The sequence below is a fragment of the Phocoena sinus genome, chromosome 10 (assembly GCF_008692025.1).
Source record: "Phocoena sinus isolate mPhoSin1 chromosome 10, mPhoSin1.pri, whole genome shotgun sequence".
NCBI lineage: Eukaryota > Metazoa > Chordata > Mammalia > Artiodactyla > Phocoenidae > Phocoena > Phocoena sinus.
In genome coordinates this window covers 99,888,043-99,907,960 of record NC_045772.1, presented here as the reverse complement: position 1 = coordinate 99,907,960, position 19,918 = coordinate 99,888,043, and the positions used below count along the sequence as shown (strand labels likewise).

Below are 19,918 nucleotides of genomic sequence, written 5' to 3'. Positions count from 1 at the left end.
CTGTTGGTGGGAATGTAAATCGGTATAGTCACTATGGAAAACAGTATGGAGGCTCCTCAAAACATAAAAGTACCATATGATCCAGCAATCCCACTTCTGGGTATTTATACAATGGAAATGGAGTCACTATCTCAAAGAGATATCTGAATCCTCACATCGCTACAATGTTATTTAGAAAACCAAGACATGGAAGCAACCTAAGTGTCCCTTGACAGATGAATGGGTAAAGAAAATACAGTGTGTTTTACATACATACACACACACACACAAAACGGAATATTATTCAGCCACTAAAAAAAGAAGGAAATCCTGCCACTTGCAATAATATGTATGAACCTTGAGGGCATGCTAAGTGAACTGTGTCAGAGAAAGACAAATTCTGTACGATCTCATGTACGGAATCTAAAAAAACCAAATTCACAGAAACAAAGTAGACTGGTGATTTGCTAGGGACTCGGAGGGGGAGGGTGGAGAAATGGGTGAAGGTGGTCAAAGGGTACAAACTTCATTATAAGATGTACAAATCCTGGGCATGTAATGCATGGTGACTATGGTTAATAATACTGTATTGTAAACCTGAAAGCTGCTAAGAGAGCAGATCCCAAACGTTCTCACCACACAAAAGAATGTTAAGTATGTGAGGTGATGGACGTGCTAAACCTTACGGTGGTCATCATTTCACAACATATACGTATACTGAATCATCACTTAGGCACATTACACGTCGAGTACAGGCGGGCCTCATTTTATTGCTCATTGCTTTACTGCTTTTTTTTTTTTACAAATTGAAAGTCTGTGGTGGCAACCCTGCATCAAGCACGTCTATCGGTGCCATTCTTCCAACAGCATTTGCTCACTTCGTGTCTCTGTGTCACATTTTGGTAATTCTCGCAATATTTCAAACTTTCATTATTATTATATTTGTTACGGTGATCTGGGATCAGTGACCCTTGATGTTACTATTGTAACTGTCTTGGGTGCCCCGAACCACGCCCACACAAGATGACAAACATAACTGTTAAACGTTGTGTGTGTTCTGACTGCTCCACTGACCAGCCATCCCCCCATCTCTCTCCCTCTCCTTGGCTCTCCTCATTCCCTGAGACACAGTCTTGAAATTGGGCCAGTTAATAACCCTACAATGGCCTCTAAGTGTTCAAGTGATAGGAAGGGTCACATGTCTCTCACTTTAAATCAAAAGCTAGAAATGGGGCTTCCCTGGTGGCGCAGTGGTTGAGAGTCCGCCTGCCGATGCAGGGGACACAGGTTCGTGCCCCGGTCCGAGAGGATCCCACATGCCGCGGAGCGGCTGGGCCCGTGGGCCATGGCCGCTGGGCCTGCGCGTCTGGAGCCTCTGCTCCGCGGCGGGAGAGGCCACAAAAAAAAAAGCTAGAAATGAATTAAGCTTAGTGAGGAAGGCATATTGAAAGCTGACAGGCCAAAAGCTTGGCTTCTTACGCCAAAGAGTTAGCCAAGCTGTGAGTGCAAAGGAAAAGTTCTTGAAGGAAATTAAAAGCGCTGCCCCAGTGAACACAGGAATAATAAGTAAAACGGTGTTATTGCTGATATGGAGAAAGTCTGAGTGGTCTGGATAGAAGATCAAACCAGCCACAACATCCCTGTAATCAAAGCCGAATCCAGAGAAAGGCCCTGACGCTCTTTACTTCTATGAAGGCTGAGAGAGGTGAGGGAGCTGCAGAAGGAAAGTCTGAAGCTAGCAGAGGGTGACTCATGAGGCTTCAGGAAAGAAGCCGCCCGCATAACACTCAAGTGCAGAGTGAAGCAGTGAGCGCTGAGGGCGGAGCTGCAGCAAGTTACCCGGAGGATGTAGCTGAAGTGGCTACACCGAACAACGGATTTTCAGTGTAGACGAAACAGCCTTACATTGGGAGGAGATGCCATCTATGACTTTCATAGAGAGGAGTCAGTGCCTGGCTTTCAAAGCTTCAAAGGACAGGCTGACTCTCTCGTCGGGGTTAATGCAGCTGGTGACTTTAAGTTGAAGCCAACGCTCATTTACCGCCCGAAAATCCTAGAGCCCTGAAGAATTATGCTAAATCTACCCCGCCTGTGCTCTGCAAATGAAACAGCAAAGCCTGGATAATAGCACATCTGCTTATGACACAGTTTATGGAATATTTTAAGCCCACTGTTGAGACCTACTGCTCTGGAAAAAAGGTTGCTGTCAAAATATTAATACTCACTGATGACGCGCCTGGTCACCCAAGAGCTCTGATGGAGACAGACAGTGAGATGAATGCTGGTCTCATGCCTGCTAACACAACATCCATTCTGCAGCCCACGGTTCAAGGAGTAACTTTGACTTTCAAGTCTTATTATTTCAGATACACATTTGTAAGCCTTTAGCTACAGATGGACCTGGGCAAAGTCAATTGAAAACCTTCTGGAAAGGATTCACCATTCTAGATGTTATTAAGAACATGTGTGATTCATAGGAAGAGGTCAAAATATCAACATGAACACGAGTTTGGAAGAAACTGATTCCAGCCCTCATGGATGACTTTGAGGGGTTCAAGACTTCAGTGGAGGAAGTCACTGCAGATGTGGTGAAAACAGCAAGAGAACTAGAATTAGAAGCGGAGCCTGCAGACGGGACTGAACTGCTACAATCCCATGACGAACTTTAATGGATGAGCAGTTGCGTCTTATGGATGAACAAAGAAAGCGGTTTCTTGAGATGGAATCTAATCCTGGTCAGGACGCTGTGAAGACTCTTGAGATGGCAACAAAGGATTTAGAAAATTACATAAACTTACTTGACAAAGCAGCAGCAGGGTGTGAGAGGACTGACTCCAATTTTGAAAGAAACTCTACTGTAGGTAAAATGCAGTCAAACAGCGTCGCTACTACAGAGAAACTGTAAGACGGGGAGTCAATCGATGGGGCAAACATCACTGTCGCCGTATTTCAAGAACCTGCCGTGGCCCCCGCAGCCCTCAGCAACCATCACCCTCGTCAGTCAGCTGCCACCAACACTGAGGCAGGACGCGCCACGCCGACAGCAGAGGCTCAAAGGGCATTTGTGAAATTAAAGCACGAATGACGGGGAGGATTTCACGGGGACGGCGTGTCCTAGAAACGGCCCAGGTGTTACCTTCAGCGTTTCTAGCTCACCCAGGAAGTTACAGCTCGCAAACTAGAAACCTATGAACCTAGACCAAGCCAAGCCTTAGGTGAAAAGAAAAATATGGGCTGAGGACACCTCGAGGGCTCACATCACAAGCCTCACACGGCCCAGTTTGGTATTAAGAGCCTGAGACTTAGAGCCGGGCCAGCGGAGGTTCAAATCGCCGGCTGGTGGCCTCGGCCAAGGCACAGCGTCCTGCTGGGCTCGGTGTCCTGGGTGCAGAGTGGAGACAAGAATACCACAGAGGGTAGGGAGGTGACGCCTGCCTGAGCTGGCAGAGAAAGGGCCCCTGTCATCATCCTTTGTGCCCCGAGGAGGGGCCTCGCCGGAGGAAGAGGGCAGGCAGCCGGGTTTCCGCCCCGTCGCTGCCCCACAAGTGACTAAGAAGCCAGGCCCGAGAGGAAGGAGCCCCGCGCGGCCACCCCAGGGCAGGGGTGTAGGGGACGCGCTCTCACCCGCTGGCTGAGACTCTCTCCTCGTCACTCTCGTACTCGGCGAGGACCAGCTCGTCCTCCCCGCAGGCCAGCTGCTCGGGCCCCGTGCCTGCTGCCAGCATCGCCCTGCTGAGGCGGAGGAGACGCTCAGTTTCTTCATCTTCCTGTCTCTGCGGAGGAGCGGGGCCGGCGGGGAGAGAGAAAGAAACCTCAGCGCCAGAGCCCCACCCCCTGGCGAGGCAGCCTCTGGGGGCCAGGCCAAGGGCAGCGACACACACGCCATCGACACGGGCCTCACCCGACGGGTGTCAAGGCCCCAGGATGAGTCCCTCAGTGCAGGCTGCCCTGCTACCGGGCGAGGGGCACGTAGCCAGAGGGCACTGGGAGGGGCTGAGGTCCCGGCGCTCGCCCGGATCAGCTGCACCGTGAGGCCCCATGCAGGGGGACGCCACCCTGACACGGGCGGCCACTCACCATGCGCTTGGCTGCGAACTTGAGCGAAGCATTGTGACGGATCTGCCGAAGGCGCTCCTCTCGCTTCTTCCTCCTGACCTGCCCCTCCTAGAGGGGAGGGAGCCAGAAAGGAGACCCCTGCAGGAAGCCCCAGCCTCCCCCGGCCCCCATGCACCTCCCTGCCCTGCCAGCCTCCTGTCGGCCAAGCTGTCGAGCTCATTGCTGCGGGAAGTGTGCGCCTCCCTCCCGAAGCCCCACGCTCTCCACCCAGTGCAGCCCGTAAGCGAGTCTGCAGCCAGGGAAGCCTGTGGCCAATGGCAACGGTGCGGTTCCTTTCCTGGGAAAGAATGGGAACCGCCAACCTAGGGAAGGCCTGGTGACATCAGCTTTCTACTGACAGCGAGGGCGTAGCACCATCCACCAGGGCGGTGGCCGGGGGGCTGAGAGGCACCGCGAGGACACGAGCTGTCCTGCTTCGGGATCCACCCAAAATCTTCCCGGAGGCCCCGTTTCCGGATCACCCCACCTCTCGTAACCCGATCTCACCTTTAGTCGGTCCACCAGGTCCCTTTCTTCTTTCTTCTGCACAAACTGAGTGACCCAGTCAGGCTCTCCAGTGGCCCTCGGGGAGCCTGGGCTCTGCTGGCAGGAGGGTGGGGGACACGGGGCCTGGTCCTTCCCATTGTTTAAGGGGTCGGCTCCGGCCTCAAGGAGACGCTCCTCCTCTTCCTGTTTTTTCTGTTCAAAGTCGCGGAGCCAGGAGAGGGCCCCACAAATGAGACTTAAGGATTTTCCCTACAGGAAGAAAAACGTTCTCAGAAATAGAGGATGAGAAATGAAGCTTCCCTAATGACCTTTCCCGTTTTGTTTTTTTAAAGCTCTTTTAAAAAATTTATTTTATTTTATTTATTTTTGGCTGTGTTGGGTCTTTGTTGCTGTGCACGGGTTTTCTCTAGTTGTGGCGAGCAGGGGCTACTCTTCGTTGCGGTGCGCGGGCTTCTCATTGCGGTGGCTTCTCTTGTTGCGGAGCACTGGCTCTAGGCGTGCAGGCTTCAGTAGTTGTGGCATGCGGGCTCAGCAGTTGTGGCTCACTGGCTCTAGAACGCAGGCTCAGTAGTTACGGCGCACGGGCTTAGTTGCTCTGCAGCATGTGGAATCCTCCCAGACCAGGGCTCGAACCTGTGTCCCCTGCCTTGGCAGACAGATTCTTAACCACTGCACCACCAGGGAAGCCCACCTTTCCCGTTTTAATAAAGCCTTCGAGGGAGGTCTGACTTTAAATATCAGAGGGTGCTCTAAGACCAGCCTCGGAAAGGAAGGAAAAAGAAGGGGACTGGCAAGAGAATGGCTGGGGGAAAAAAATAGGAAAAAGGGAGAAATAAAAGTGAAATTCTTTAATTATATGGCTCACTGGTCCTCAAAGAATGAAAGTGGCTTATCAAGTTGGATGTAAGTACTGCAGGTCATCATAATTAGAAGAACGGGAGAAACTGAATCAACAGCCCAGAAAATAAAGCCAAAAAAACGCACAGCCTGGAATCCTGGATACGACTTGCTGGCGGGGAGATGCAGCCAACGTGCGGACAGAAGGTGATCAGCCCCATGAGTCCCAGTGTCAGGAAGCGTTAAAGCAAGCCAATTGCTCTGGGGAGCACAACTGTTGGTTTAAAGACCAGAATTCTCCCCGTAGGTCCTTGATATGGGGTGAATTGTGTCCCCCCAAATTCACATGTTCAAGTCCTAACCCCCAGTGTCTCGGAATGGGACCCTACTTGAAAATAGGGTCATAGCAGGTGTACTGAGTTAAGAGGAGGGTGGCCCTGACCCAGTAAGACCGGTACCCTTGTAAAAAGGGGAAATGTGGACACAAAGGCAAGGAAGGCAGACGATGGGCAGAGCCGTGGAGAAGCCCGCCGTCCACACGCGGAGGAGGGGGCCTGGACAGCCCTGCTGACACCTCATTCGGGACCTCCGGCCTCCAGACTGTGAGACGATAAATTCCCGCCATTTTGCCCACTCCATCTGTGGTGTTTTGTGATGGCAGCCCGGGCAGACGAAGGTAATAATTTTATGATGAAGTGTGATACTGAGAGACCACTGGATGCTGTGAGCGGAACAGGCATAAGTACCTTAAAAACTACACAAACCTTTAAAAGACAACTATCGACTCTTAAAAAAGAGACAAAAGATCATTCAAGAAAAAAAAGAGACTAAAAATATATAACTGCACCAGGAAGGAAGCTCCATCTTATCTATCACAAGAAGGTCCCAATGACTAAAATCAATAAAGCGAGAAACAGCGGCATAAGCTTGTAATTTCAACATATTCTATCTAAGTGTATTTCTTGTATTCTTTTATTTTTTTTTTTGCAGTACGCGGGCCTCTCACTGTTGTGGCCTCTCCCGTTGCGGAGCACAGGCTCCGGACGCGCAGGCTCAGCGGCCATGGCTCACGGGCCCAGCCGCTCCACGGCATGTGGGATCTTCCTGGACCGGGGCACGAACCCATGTCCCCTGCATCGGCAGGCAGACTCTCAACCACTGGGCCACCAGGGAAGCCCCCAGGTATATTTCTTAAGAAACAGTTAAAAGACTTAAAAGCACCTGCCCAAGGAACAACGTTTGATAAATGTGACTTTTTAAATGATAGGCACTGTTCTTTGATTCAGTGTTTCACATGACTTTAAAGAGAGGAAGATGAGATGCTTAACAATGTCAGATGTGGCAGATGGTCGGATGGGGACCCGGCCTCCTCAGATCTAATTACAGGAAGTTGCTCCTGACCCTAACCAGTCTTTTGGTGGGTGGGTCAGGAGGGGAGGAGTCCCACGCACTGGGTTTATTTATTTATTGTCGGCTGCACTGCACAGCACGCGGGATCTTAGTTCCCCAAGCAGAGATCGAACCCACAGCCCGTGCAGCGCAAGCGCAGAGTGGACCACCAGGGAAGTCCCCACGTGCACCGGGTGTAAATGCAAGGTCGGATGCTGGCAGAAAGATGCTACTTTAAAAACCCCTCGGGCTTCCCTGGTGGCGCAATGGTTACGAATTCGTCTGCCAAGGCAGGGGACACGGGTTCGAGCCCTGGTCCGAGAAGATCCCACATGCTGTGGAGCAACTAAGCCCGTGCGCCACAACTACTGAGCCTGCGCTCTTGAGCCTGTGAGCCACAACTACTGAATCCCACGCGCCTAGAGCCTGTGCTCCGCAACAGGAGAAGCCACTGCAATAGGAAGCCCGCGCACCACAACGAAGAGTAGCCCCCGCTCGCCACAACTAGAGAAAGCCCGCGCGCAGCAACAAAGACCCAACGCAGCCAAAAAAAACCCAAAAATACAAAAAACCCTCACTCTGCACAGTATCTTCATGACCCACGTTGTGTGAACTGGCGGAACGGAGCCTCTCCCACTCGCTGTATCTGAAGGAACAAAACGGAACAAGAGCGGCCCGTCCACCCTCTTCCTGCCCCAGGAGATCGTGTCATCCCCGGAGAGAGCGACACACTCCCGTCAGTGGATGAGAAGGAATAAGTCACTTTCCTTCGTTCATTCATTACACACACAGCTTAAGAGCCCCGAGGCCGACAGTGCCAAGCTCCCCGCAGATGACGGGGACAGAGGAGAGGACCTCAAGGTCCTCGTCCTCCAGGAGGTCACAGCAACACCCACACAGGCAGCTCGCTCTCACGCAGCACTTGCTCTAGAAGGTAATAAAGGGCAAGAGAGAAGTGGGAACCTAACAGTCCTCTGCGGCCAACCTCTAACAAACCCCCTCCTCCCAGGCCAGGAAGGAAAACTGAGGGGCTCTGGACTGGACCCCTCCGGCCCTCAGTAACCCAGTTCCTGGAGAGTAAACCAATATGTCGGATCTGAGGATAAGCCAGAGTAATTTCCACGTTTCTCAGCACCAAAGCGGTCATGCGCCCAGAAAAACCCGGAAGGTTTCAGTGCTACGGTCGTGGTTTCCATGGCCATTAAAATTCTCGTTTGCCTTTAGCCTAATTTTTCTCAGACCCCGGGCCTGTGTTTAACGGCTTAATAGACAGAAACGGCCACTGCTCAGAAAGAACGACTTTGCTCAACCTCAAACCACGACTCTCTGCACATGCAGACAAGCACGCTGGCTCTGCCCTGTCATCAGCGTCTCCCTGGACCCTCTTCAGGCCCCAAATACTTACGGTGCCGGTTGGACTCTCAAATATCCCAATCTTGCCAGCCTCCAACACCTGGTACAGCGCTGCCATGAAGTCTTTCTGGATGGCATAGGGTGTGAAGGGAAAAGGGAAGTGGACGCCACCAGCCTCCTCCGTTTTGTCAGCCATGGTCCTGGGGGGGTAAAAAGAAAATCTAGTAGCTCTCTGATGGGCCAGGCAGTACTGGCCCAAGATCCTGAACGGTTCCTAGGAGGGGCCTCAACACTAGTCATGGACTTCCTCCCCAGGAGGGACATGTTTTGCAAGCGGAGGCCATGCTCCTTCCCTCACGTGCCTCCCCATGAGGCCTGGCCACGGTCGCTGTCCATCCAGGAGCGTTCATCGCAACAGGATATAGGGGGACGCGGCCCAGGAAGCCCTGACGGAAACCCCTGCCGTTCCGCCCGCGTGCACACCTTTCTAAGGGCCTGGAGATTTCTTTTGGAGAGCCCGTAATTACTTCTGCAGTCATTAATTTCTCTTCTCCCACATCTCCCAGCCATGTCTCCCAACATCGCAGGACAAAACTGCTTCTCCTGCCCCTGCTGTGAAGACCGAGGAGGTCGTGACCCACAGGCGGAGAAACCCGAGGTGCTCTTTCTGCACGTCACACACCCATCCCTACCCAACAGGCATCTTCCATTTGCATCTAATTCATCCCAGCCGCCACTTCCAGTACAAACCAGAGCCGCCCCCTAAGAGCCTTCCCTGGGGCCCCAGCCTGGAGGGCCCTCTGCATGGCGGCTGAGCCCTGGCTGGAAGGGCTTCCCAGAACTGAGGCCTCGGCACTTCTCTGCCCCTACAGGCCCAGGTCTAAGAAAAACATCTCTGCTCCACATTTATTCCACGTTTTTCCTCCTCTTCTGACCCTGATCTCTCTGAGACAGCTTTGACACACCCCTTCTTCCTTTAGTCACCATCTTCCATCCGGGCCCCACTCTGTCTTTGGAAGTCACTGCTCTGAGCTATTTAAGCAGGCCCAGCTCACCTCAGTACAAATATGAATAAATCCCATTTATGCCTTTGCTACATAACTGGCCTCAGGAAGACCAGTGACCACGTCAATTCATTGATCAGAGAAGGGAGTTGCGTGATGTTCTTCCAGTTAAGAGTTTAGGGGCAGTTAAAACGAGGACCGAGGTGGAGGGATAACGATAAGAAGGATGACTTAAAACCAGGACAATTCAATCCAAGAGGGAAGTGTGTAATCAGAAACCCAGTAAAACGTGAAGGGAAAGGAGAACGGCCCTAACAAACTCTGAGCACCTGCCCTGTGTTAAACGCTCCACAGGCCTTCCACTTCTGGTGTCTCGTTTAATCTGTACAACACTGTAAGCAGATGGTCTTTGGATCCTGACGCTTACAGAAATTAAGTAACTCTTCAAAGACTCAGCTCAGAAAGGAAACCCAGGGATCCAAACCCAGGTCCACATGGCTCTGTTTGAGTCCAACCCGTGTGTCTGCAAAAGAGAACTAGCATAAATAAAAGGGAGATTTACTGAAAAGATACATATTGAGAGACTGAGAATACAGACCACCTGGAAAAACCAAGAGCAGAAGCCACGGACAGGGTGGGACTTCCTGCAGACTAGAACTGCAAAGTGGTTCAGGTTTCAAGATGGATCCAGGAAGCCCACCAACGGTAAACACCCGCGGATGCCCCGCGGGATTCCCATTCTCCTGCTCCGTCATCGCAGGCCAGGTGAAGCCTGCCCGGCTTCCTCTGCTCGCTTAGCAGCTTCTGCTTTACCCCAAAGTCAGCCTGCACGCCACCTCTGCCTGCAGCCCCCTCGACCTCTGGCTTCAGCTCCCACTACCAAGCGAAGTCTTTTCTTGTTTCGTAGTTCTAAATCCCAAGAGAAAAATCTGACCCATCCCTCCTCTCCTTATAAGACAGATCACTGGGCAGCCTAGAGACGGCTGGGTGAGGACCTCACCCTGATCCAATCAGCCTGGGCCTCGCACCTGGCGTCCCCGCCTGCTCGGAGTCCTCAACGTTTAGGACTCAGCTCAGCTCCTCCGAGAGGCCTCTCCCTGTATACACACACACACCACTCAGCTTAAGTCACTTTTTTATCTCATTGATCTGAAGTACTCTTTCTTTTGTTCATAGGTCTTAGCACTGTGCGAACTTATTTACTGTCCTCCCCCACTAGAATATGAATAGCATAAAAGGAGGAGCCTGGTCTGTCTTGTTCTTCCCTGCCCCCAGCATTCAGAACAGGTGCTTTGGCACTCAGCAGGCATTCAGGAACAATTTGATGAATCAATGGCCAGCTTGAGGTGGGAGCCGTGGGGCGGGTTTCTGCTCCTCAGAGGGGTGGGGAGAGGAAGTCTATGACTGAAATATTTAGGCCGAGGGCCAGTTCTTTAATGGTTTCAAACTGCTTCCATATAATCTCACAACCCTATGTGGTCAGGATTTTTATTAGCTCTATTTTACAGCTGAAATAACTGAACCTCAGAAAGGTTAAGTGACTTGCCCACAGTCACTCAGTAAGGGCTTGAATCCAAGATTTGAAAGCACATCTGCCTCCAAGCTGTAGATTTCAGATCTTCCTCCCACCAGGGTAAGTAGGGTGGAAAGACTCAGTTACCAAACTTTAGAATGACAACACTTAACAATACAGAACAAAAGTAATTATTATTCCATTTCTCCGTGGGTGGTAATTACGGATCTCATTATTCCAGGAGCAGCACAAGCTAAACCATAAGTTAAAAGAAGGGTTTAGCTAAATCCATGAATAATGGATATACTAACTGCTATTAAGGATGTTTGGTGGAACTTTTCCCGACCTCTTCAGGCTGGCTGCGTGGACACGAGCTCCCATCCAAGTTCTCCCTAGAACTCCCCACCAATGTGAAGGCAAATCTCATGCTCATTAAATGGGCTAAGATACGTGAGAGCATCTCAGGGGCACGTTAGTCCTGAAAGTGCTCATTTTCTTCAGTCTTCGATGATCACTTATTTGCCTGGGTACAAACTATTGCTACAGACTGAACCGTGTTCCGCCCCCCCGCCCCGCCTCCAAATTCATGCGTTAAAGTCCTAACCCCCAATGTGAGGCTGTATCTGCAGAGAGAGCTTTTAGGGAGTAATTAACATGAAATGAAGGAGGTAACCAGGGTTAAATGAAGTCCTAAGAGTGGGGTCCTAAACTCTTATAAGGACTGTGGCCTTGAATTCCCAGCCTCTAGACCTGGGAGAGAGAAGTTTCTATTGTTTAAGCCACCCAGTCTATGGCGTTTTGTTATGGCAGCCTGAGCCGATGATACATCCATGTCCAGGTACCATCCTACTGTCCCCCTCCTAAAGTGCTTTAACGCCACACACCTGGGAGACGACCCGGCTCCAGCGCACATGCTGGAAATCCGGAGCTGGCCCCAACCCCATATTCGCATCTTGCTTCTGTCCCCCTCCCAGCTCCGCCCGCAGAGCTCTCACACTGGGCTAACATTTCTCTCCACTTTCCACGGCACTGCCTCCCACACGCTGGTCCATTCCAGCCATCGCACTCCTCCTGCTCCACCTTGGTCCCCCGAGCGGCAGGAGGGCTCTGGGGTCAAGACTGCCCAATGTGGGATCCCGGCTGTATCCGTGCTAAAGTCCACATCACTGAGCCTGTTTCCTCACCTGCGGGGGACAGGTAACGGCACATTCGGTAGCGCTGCAGGGACCAGCAGGTACTACAACGTAAGGAACTCACGCTTCGCACGGCCCGCGGATCCGCCCCGCGGCCGGCGGCTCACGGCCAGGTCCCGCCCCGCGGCCTCCCCAGCCCTTGGATTGGTGTCTGGCCTGTCAATCACATGTCAAGCCCGCCCCAGCTCGGGGACGTTTTCCCGCCGCCGGCCCGGCCCGCCCCCTTGCATTTCTCCCGGAGTCTGCCCTTTCTCCTTTTGCTCCGCGTCCTCGGCACCGCGCTCACCTTCCTCGGCGGGAGGGCTGCTCCGCCGAGACCAGGCCGGCGAGGAGTCGGAGCGTACGCCACTGAACCTGAAACCCCCGCTCGCCCGTGTCGGCGTCCCCCACGGAAGCCCGTCGCGATGCACGCCCCTCGCCAGTGCGCGTGCGCACTCCGGGGCTCGGCGGGGGCCGATCGCCTCTTGTGCCACTGCGCTTGCGCGGCGGGCTCGTCCAGGCCTCGGTCTGCATTACCCGGAAGACCGACCTGTGTTGCACAGCCCTTTTCGCTGCGCGTGCGCACTCCATGTTTTGCTGGGGCTGGACCTCCCCTTTTGCGTCACTGCGCTTGCGCGGCTGGCTCGCGGGAGGGAGGGGCCGTCGGAGGCTGTGGTCGCGACAGGGTGTTCTTCCTACCCCTACCGCGCGCCAGCTGTGGAATGTTCGCGCCTCCGCTAGCTGGCGCCCATAATCCTGGGAGCTCAGCAGTCGCTTGACTTCAGTTGGCCGTGTTTGTCAAACACCTGAGGGGCCAGGTGCTGTAGCTGACTCAGGAAGCCTGTATTCTGGTCCTGAAACTGCGCCCCTGTAAAACCAGTTTCCTCTGCTCAGTTTATGATTAACCTCTCTGTCCAAAACTTTATTCCCTTTCTTATTCCGTGCCTGTTCCCCTCAGGATTGAGAAGTATCAACAAAAAGAAAAATGGAATTGGAACTGAGCAGGGCCCTCCCGCCCAAAAGCCCCCCTATGTCCTCCGTTTCTTGTTCGTAGAAAAAGACTTTAGGGGCTTCCCTGGTGGCGCAGTGGTCAAGAATCTGCCTGCCAATGCAGGGGACATGGGTTCGAGCCCTGGTCCGGGAAAATCCCACATGCCGCGGAGCAACTAAGCCCCTGCACCACAGCTACTGAGCCTGCGCTCTAGAGCCCGCGAGCCGCAACTACTGAAGCCCGTGTGCCGAGAGCCCGTGCTCCACAACGAGAAGCCACCGCAATGAAAAGCCCGCGCACCGCAACAAAGAGTAGCCCCCGCTCCCCGCAACTAGAGAAAGCCCGCGCACAGCAACGAAGACCCAACGCGGCCAAAAATAAATAAATAAATTTTTAAAAAGAAATTAGAATTTCTTTAAAAAAGAAAAAGACTTTAGCTTCCGACGGTTCCCTAAGTTCCAAGGGACGGCACAGGTAGTTACTAATGAGGGAAATGAGGCAATGCAGAAACAAAGGAAAGCAGTTAACCAAGAGAAGTAACAACAATAGTTCAGGGATAAACTCTTATGTATATGCCTCCTCAAGGCATATACCTAACCATCTGACACTTATCTTTGAGTTTTTCTGCAGAAACTAAGACACCTCCCCCGGGTGGAGGATGGTGACTACACGCTGAGCACAAGCACTGGACTCCAGACGGTTAGGAACCAGAAGGTTGCCGGTTAAGATTCCTGAAACACCACCCTGCTACCTCACCACTGACCAATCAGAAGCGCTCACCCCAAAGGTTGCCTTTAAAAACACTTCCCTGAAAGCCATGGGGAGTTCAGGTCTTGTGAGCCTGAGCCGCTGTGCTCCTCTCTGGGCCCTGCAGTAAACGCTGTCCTTTCTTTCCCCACAGTCCAGTGGCAGGAAATTGACTTTGCTGTGTGGAGTTCGGTCTGGTTAATGGTCCTCGCTCCTGTCAGACCTTAATATATTGGTTATTTTACCTCTAGAATGGACAGTACCTGCCCTGCCCACCTCTGCAGGGTTGAGACCAGGTGAGGGAAAGCACTCTGGAAGCCAAGTTTAGGATTGTTGCTCCTGGGCGCCAGCCCTGCTTGGAGGAGCACACCTGGTCGGTGTCAAAGCACATCACCTTCACCTCCCTGGACGTGGGTTCTCCTTTGTCCAGCAGGGGATAGCACTGCATGATCCCTGTGAGCTTTTCTGAAGGCATATCCAGTGTGTGTTTTCCAACACCACCCAGTAACCCAATTCTGACACTATCTATCTGGAGGTAACTGGGATCCCACACGTTAGGAGCTCAGTCCCACGTGACTGCGACGTGAGACACCAGTCACTAGGTTGTCACCTGTGCTGCTCACCTACTGGCTGTAAGTCAAGAGGTTCCCACGACCTCCTCCTTGGGTTTGATTAATGTGCTAGAGTAGCTGACGGAATTGCCAGCTACCAATTGGCCCTTGCCCTCTACCTCTACGAGGATTAAATCCCGAGCCGCTGCAGCCGCTGACCTTCAACGCCCCCTGAAAGGAGTTCAGGGCAGAGGTCAGGAATGAGGCCCTCTGTGCTCTGGGAAAAACTGGCAGAACAGGTCTTTAGATAGAAATTTTCAGGAGAAGATTTTATGAGCCCAATTCTTGCATCTCCTCATATCCAGAAAAGCACTAAAGTCATCAACGGGGACATCGCCTCCTCCTGACTAGCAGCCAGGCTCTGCCAACATGTGTGCTTAACTGCACGTCCCCCCTTCAATAAAATCACACAGAACACTCACCTTCCCCCCACCCCCACCCCCACCCCCACCCCGCACCTCTCTGGAGCAGTTCCTCAGAGCTATCCGAAATGCTGTTTCCCAGGCCATAGTCCTCATTTTCCCCCAATAAAACTTAACGCACAACTCTCAAATTGCACTTTGTTTCTTCAGTCGACAGAACCGAGGAAAGCGTTTTACTTACTAGATCGCCAGTTTATGTAAAAGGATATAACTCAGGAGCAGCAGGATGAAGAGATGCACAGGACAAGGGTGTGGCAGGGGGCACAGAGCTTCCACTCCCCCGCACCTCCGCATGCCCACCAACCCGGAAGCTCTCCAAACCTCACCCTTCCGCGTATTTAATGGAGGCTTCATTACACAGGCAAAGGTTGATTCAATCGTCGGTCATTGGTGACTGAATTCAGTCTCCAGCCCTTCTCCCCTCCAAGCACTCAGTCGGTTCCCCCGGCAACCAGCCCCCATCCTTAGGCTGGTTACCTAGGGGCTTTCCAATAATCACATCATTAAGATAACAAGAGACACCTCTATCGCTTTCCTCACTTAGGAAGTTTCTAGGGTTTTAGGAGCTCTGCTAGGATCGGGGACTAAGACCAAAAATATAATTATTATCACAATATCACAGGATGGGTCTATGAAATCACAACTGGGGGCATTTTATGCTAAGTGCTCCCTGGGAATGACCTTGGTAATTGGTGTGACTTCCCAGCAGGATCAAGAAACATTCTGGACGGTTTCTGGGGCTTAAAGGAAAGGCCTTCCAGGAAAGGAGCCAGTGTTACAAGCTGTGTAAAAACTTGGGGGTGGGAATTTACAAAAGGATGGTTCCAGAGTCGGTATTTTTGTCAGTACTTCCAACTATCGGCGACTGGCGTAGTTTGAAAAGGGCAAAGAACTAACACCCTTCAGGGTCTTGGAAGGTGGCCCACCAAAATCCTGAAAAGGTCTCTGATGCCTCAGTTTTAAGTTCACGTAAATGTTGCATTTACTATACAACCACTGTTTGTTTTAGCATTTAAAAAGCTGTTTTAAAGTAATTGTAGGGCTTCCCTGGTGGCGCAGTGGTTGAGAGTCCTCCTGCCGATGCAGGGGACGCGGGTTCGTGCCCGGTCCGGGAAGATCCCACATGCCGCGGAGCGGCTGGGCCCGTGAGCCATGGCCGCTGAGCCTGCGCGTCCGGAGCCTGTGCTCCGCAACGGGAGAGACCACAGGAATGAGAGGCCGGCGAACCGCCAAAAAAAAAAAAAAAAAAGTAATTGTCATCTGGTAAACTTGACACTTCAAGAAGATGCATTGGACTTGGGTCTATTTCTTCAGAGATCCCCCTCCCCGCTCTCCACACACACACACTCCTAGGGTATGAAATCCCTAATTTAAGACGCACCATTAGAGGAATAGAAGGTGATAAGACTTGGAGTCTGGATGTAGAAGACTTTAAACAGTAAGCTAATACGTTTAGACTTTATCTTATAAGCAATTTGCACATCACTGAAATGGCTTTTGAACAGACGAGTGAAATTGCAAAATCAATGCCTTAGAAATAATAAGCCAGAAGCAGTGTGAAGAATGTTGGCCCGGGAGAGACCAGAAGCAAGTGAACAAGTCAGGTTATGCAGTAAACCAGACAATGCAACAGGGACTTGGACCTCTAGAGTAGTGATAGGAATGGGTGATGGATGCGGTTAAACCAGGATGTACACCCAGACTATGTCCCTCTATCCTCCCCTCATGCTCCTAACTTAAGGCCTTGGGCATTGTCCCAAAGGTAAAATCAGAAGTTTGCCCCATGTGGACCACCTCTGCATTTCTTGCTAATGGCATTCATTGAATGAACTCAAACACCTTCTTAACAAACTCCTCTCAGAACTCAAGGCCAGGGAGAAAAGTTTTTCTTCTTATGTACAAATATGCTTTCTATAACTTGGCCGTGAGAGCTCTTTAAACCCATTATGTATTCCTCTTTGCCTTTGCTGCTAGTAATCTCAGCTACATGTTGTGCATTGTTTTAGCATTTCAGTGGAAAGCATTTTTTGATACTTTCTTTTTTTCTGTTCTCATTGCTTCTTGCTAATTTTAAGTACAGGCCCTAGTAAAGTCAGACCACCTGGATTCAGATCCCGACTCCACTATTAACCAGCTGGGTGGCCTTGTCAGGTTGTTTTAACTTTCTGAGTCTCAGTTTTCTCACTTAGGAAATGGAGATAATAACAGGACCCACCTTATAGGATTCTTGTGAAAGAAACGAGATCATCTGGGTAACATAAAGGGCTCAGCACCATGCGTACCACATTATAGAAGCTCAACGAAGGTTAGCTATGACTAATATTTTGGTTTGTTTGATTTTTATTTTATATTGGAGTATAGTTGATTTACAATGTGTTAGTTTCAGGGGTACAGCAAAGCGATTCAGTTATACATATACATATATCTATTATTTTTCAGATTCTTTTCCCATTTCGGTTACTACAGAGTATTAAGTAGGGTTCCCTGTGCTATACAGTAGGTCCTTGTTGATGATCTGTTTTATATATAGTAGTGTGTTTATGTTAATCCCAATCTCCTAATTTATCCCTCCCCCCCAAACTATTATTAATATTGATTGGGTTTAGTTTTAGTGTCTCTATGCTTTTATTATATTTCCTCAGATCCCCTTTAGAAATAACTGTGATAGAAACCTAACAATAAATAAATAAAATCTAATAAAATAAAAGTAAAGTTGGGTTCTGACTAACTGTGTAAACTTTTACATTTTGGCCTTTGGCAATTGGAAGAGCAGAAATAAGGAGGCCAGGAGTGATTTTGAGGAGGAGCACGAATATTCAGTTTCTGAGATATTTAAAGTTATGCAGTTTGATGGGGCACACCGTAGTGTGTTTGTTTGTGTCGGGGGGGAGGGAGGGGGTCATCCATGTACAGGCAGGACCAGGACCTCTCAAAGGCATCTTATTCCAGGGTACAGCCTGGCCTTGGCATTCATTCATTCAATAAATATTAACTGAGCGTCAGTCCCGAAGCTGAATTAGTAAGCTCAGAAAGTATCAGGCTCATTACAAATGCAGGATCACAAAATTTACATTCACGCTAATTCATTTATAAAGGATTTATTTATAAAGGAGTCATTTCCGGTGAGCATAAGCTAATTTTTCTCTTCCTATTTGGGAAGCCAATGTGAACTGGAAGATTGCTTGGTGACCATTAAGTCAAAAAAAGGAAAACATATGAATTTGAGTGAGATGCATTACGTACGCACTGGGCAAGTCCCATGAACTGTGCCTGTCCTATAAGAGAAAACACTTTTCTAGAGACCAGCCCGCTCCCATTCTCAGACCCCATGTGCCTCTCCCTGGAATAGTGCAAGATGCACCCTAATCATACTTGTTTCTCTGAATCCTAGTTTCTTTGATAACCACGCTCAGTATATATCTAGCTAGGTTCATTTTGCTCATTAAGCCACATTCTAGTGGGTGTGGGATACAGTCTGTGTCCTCACATAATAGGTTGAACTAATTTGTCAAACTTAATTTTCAAGTGCCCCAATTTCACTGCCTCAATGAGGTATTCAGTGGAGTTTGAAAATGGGGGACTAGAGTTCAGACAGAAGTAGGAGCTGGATATATGGATTTGATCACCCCTAAAGCTATAATAAGTAGTAATATTTCTGAAGGAGTGAATAGTTAAAAAAAAGAAAAAAAAACAGGCGGCATGCACATGCAAAAGACTGAAGTTGGACCCTTACCATACACCACACGTAAAAATTAACTCAAAATGACTTAAACTTAACAACTAAACTATAAAAGTCTTAGAAGGAAAAATAAGGGAAAAACTTCATGACATTGGATTTGGCAATGATTTCTTGGATGATACCAAACACAAAGGCAGCAAAAGTAAAAATAAGTTGGACTACAACAAAATTTAAAACTTCTGTGCATCAAAAGACACAATCAACAGAGTGAAAAGACAATCTACAGAATAGGAGAAAATATTTGCACATCATGTATCTGACAAAAGGCTAATATCTAGTATATATAAAGTACTTCTACAACCGATCAACAAAAAAGAAGACAACCCAATTTAAAAATGGGCAAAAGACCTGAATAGGTATTTCTCCAAGAAAGATATACAAATGGTCAACAAGCACATGAAAAGATGCTCAACATCATTAATCATTAGGGAAATGCAAATCAAAACCACAGTGAGAAACCATTTCACACCCATCAGGATGGATGCTATTAAAAAAACAGAAAACAACAAGTGTTGGCAAGTCTGTGGAGAAAAGGAAACTCTTGTGCACTGTTGGTGGAAAAGTAAATTGGTACAGCCACTATGGAAACAGTATGGCACTTCCTCAAAAAATTAAAAATAGAATTACCGTATCCAGCAATTCTACTTCCAGGTATATAACCAAAAGAAGTGAAAGCAGGGACTCAAACAGATATTTGTACACCCATGTCCATAGCCACATTATTTGCAGTAGCCAAAAGGTGGAAGCCACCCAAGTGTCCATCAACAAGTGAATGGGTAAACAAAATGTGGTATCTCCATACGGTGGAATATTATTCAGCCTTAAAATAGAGGGAAATTCTGACACATGCTACAACACAGATGAACCTTGAAGGCATTATACGTATTAGTCAGGGTTCTCCAAAGAAACAGAACCAACAGGATGTATCTATAGAGATATTTATTTTAAGGAATTGGCTCATACAATTATGGAAGCTTGGTAAGTCCAAAATCTGAAGGAGACTGGCACCAGAGCTGGCACCCTGGAGACTCACAGAACAACGGCAGTTCAAGTACAAAGGTTATCTACTGGCAGAATCTCTTCTTGCCCTGGGGATATCAGTCTTTGTTCTGTTAAGGCCTTCACCTGATTAGAAGAGGCTCACCCACATTACGGAGAGTAATCTGCTCTACTCAAAGTCCACTGGTGTAAATGTCAACCTCATCTAAAAAACACCTTCACAGAAATATCCTGATTAACGTTTGACCAAATATTTGGGCACCATAAAAATAACCATCACATTATGTTAAGTGAAATAAGCCCGTCACAAGTATGATTCCAATTATATGAGTTACTTAGATTCATAGACAGAAAGTAGAATGGTGGTTGCCAGGGCCTGATTCAAGGGGGAAACTGGGAGCTGTTTTTGTTTTAGTTTTTTAAATTTATTGTTTTTTAATTAATTAATTATTTTTTATTTTGGGCTGTGTTGGGTCTTCGTTTCTGTGAGAGGGCTTTCTCTTGTTGCGGCAAGAGGGGGCCATTCTTCATTGTGGTGCGCGGGTCTCTCACTATCGTGG

General features: G+C 49.5%; 1 protein-coding gene across 4 annotated transcripts in view; it reads right to left on the bottom strand.

The window, feature by feature from the left end:
- Positions 1-12,279, bottom strand: part of DDX11 (DEAD/H-box helicase 11) — a 32,423-nt gene extending 20,144 nt beyond the window's left edge. The window contains exons 1-5 of one of the 4 annotated variants that reach the window (XM_032644371.1): positions 12,157-12,279; positions 8,213-8,360; positions 4,582-4,830; positions 4,057-4,143; positions 3,604-3,752 (exon numbers count right to left, since the gene is read on the bottom strand). In XM_032644371.1, the coding sequence (XP_032500262.1) occupies positions 3,604-3,752; positions 4,057-4,143; positions 4,582-4,830; positions 8,213-8,356 (629 nt within the window). In that variant the 5' untranslated portion in view covers positions 8,357-8,360; positions 12,157-12,279. Of the gene's footprint in view, positions 1-3,603; positions 3,753-4,056; positions 4,144-4,581; positions 4,831-7,385; positions 7,454-8,212; positions 8,361-11,861; positions 11,965-12,156 lie in introns of those variants that run through there. The other 3 variants (XM_032644372.1, XM_032644373.1, XM_032644374.1) reach the window with 3 other exon arrangements.
- Between the last annotated feature and the right edge of the window lie 7,639 nt (positions 12,280-19,918).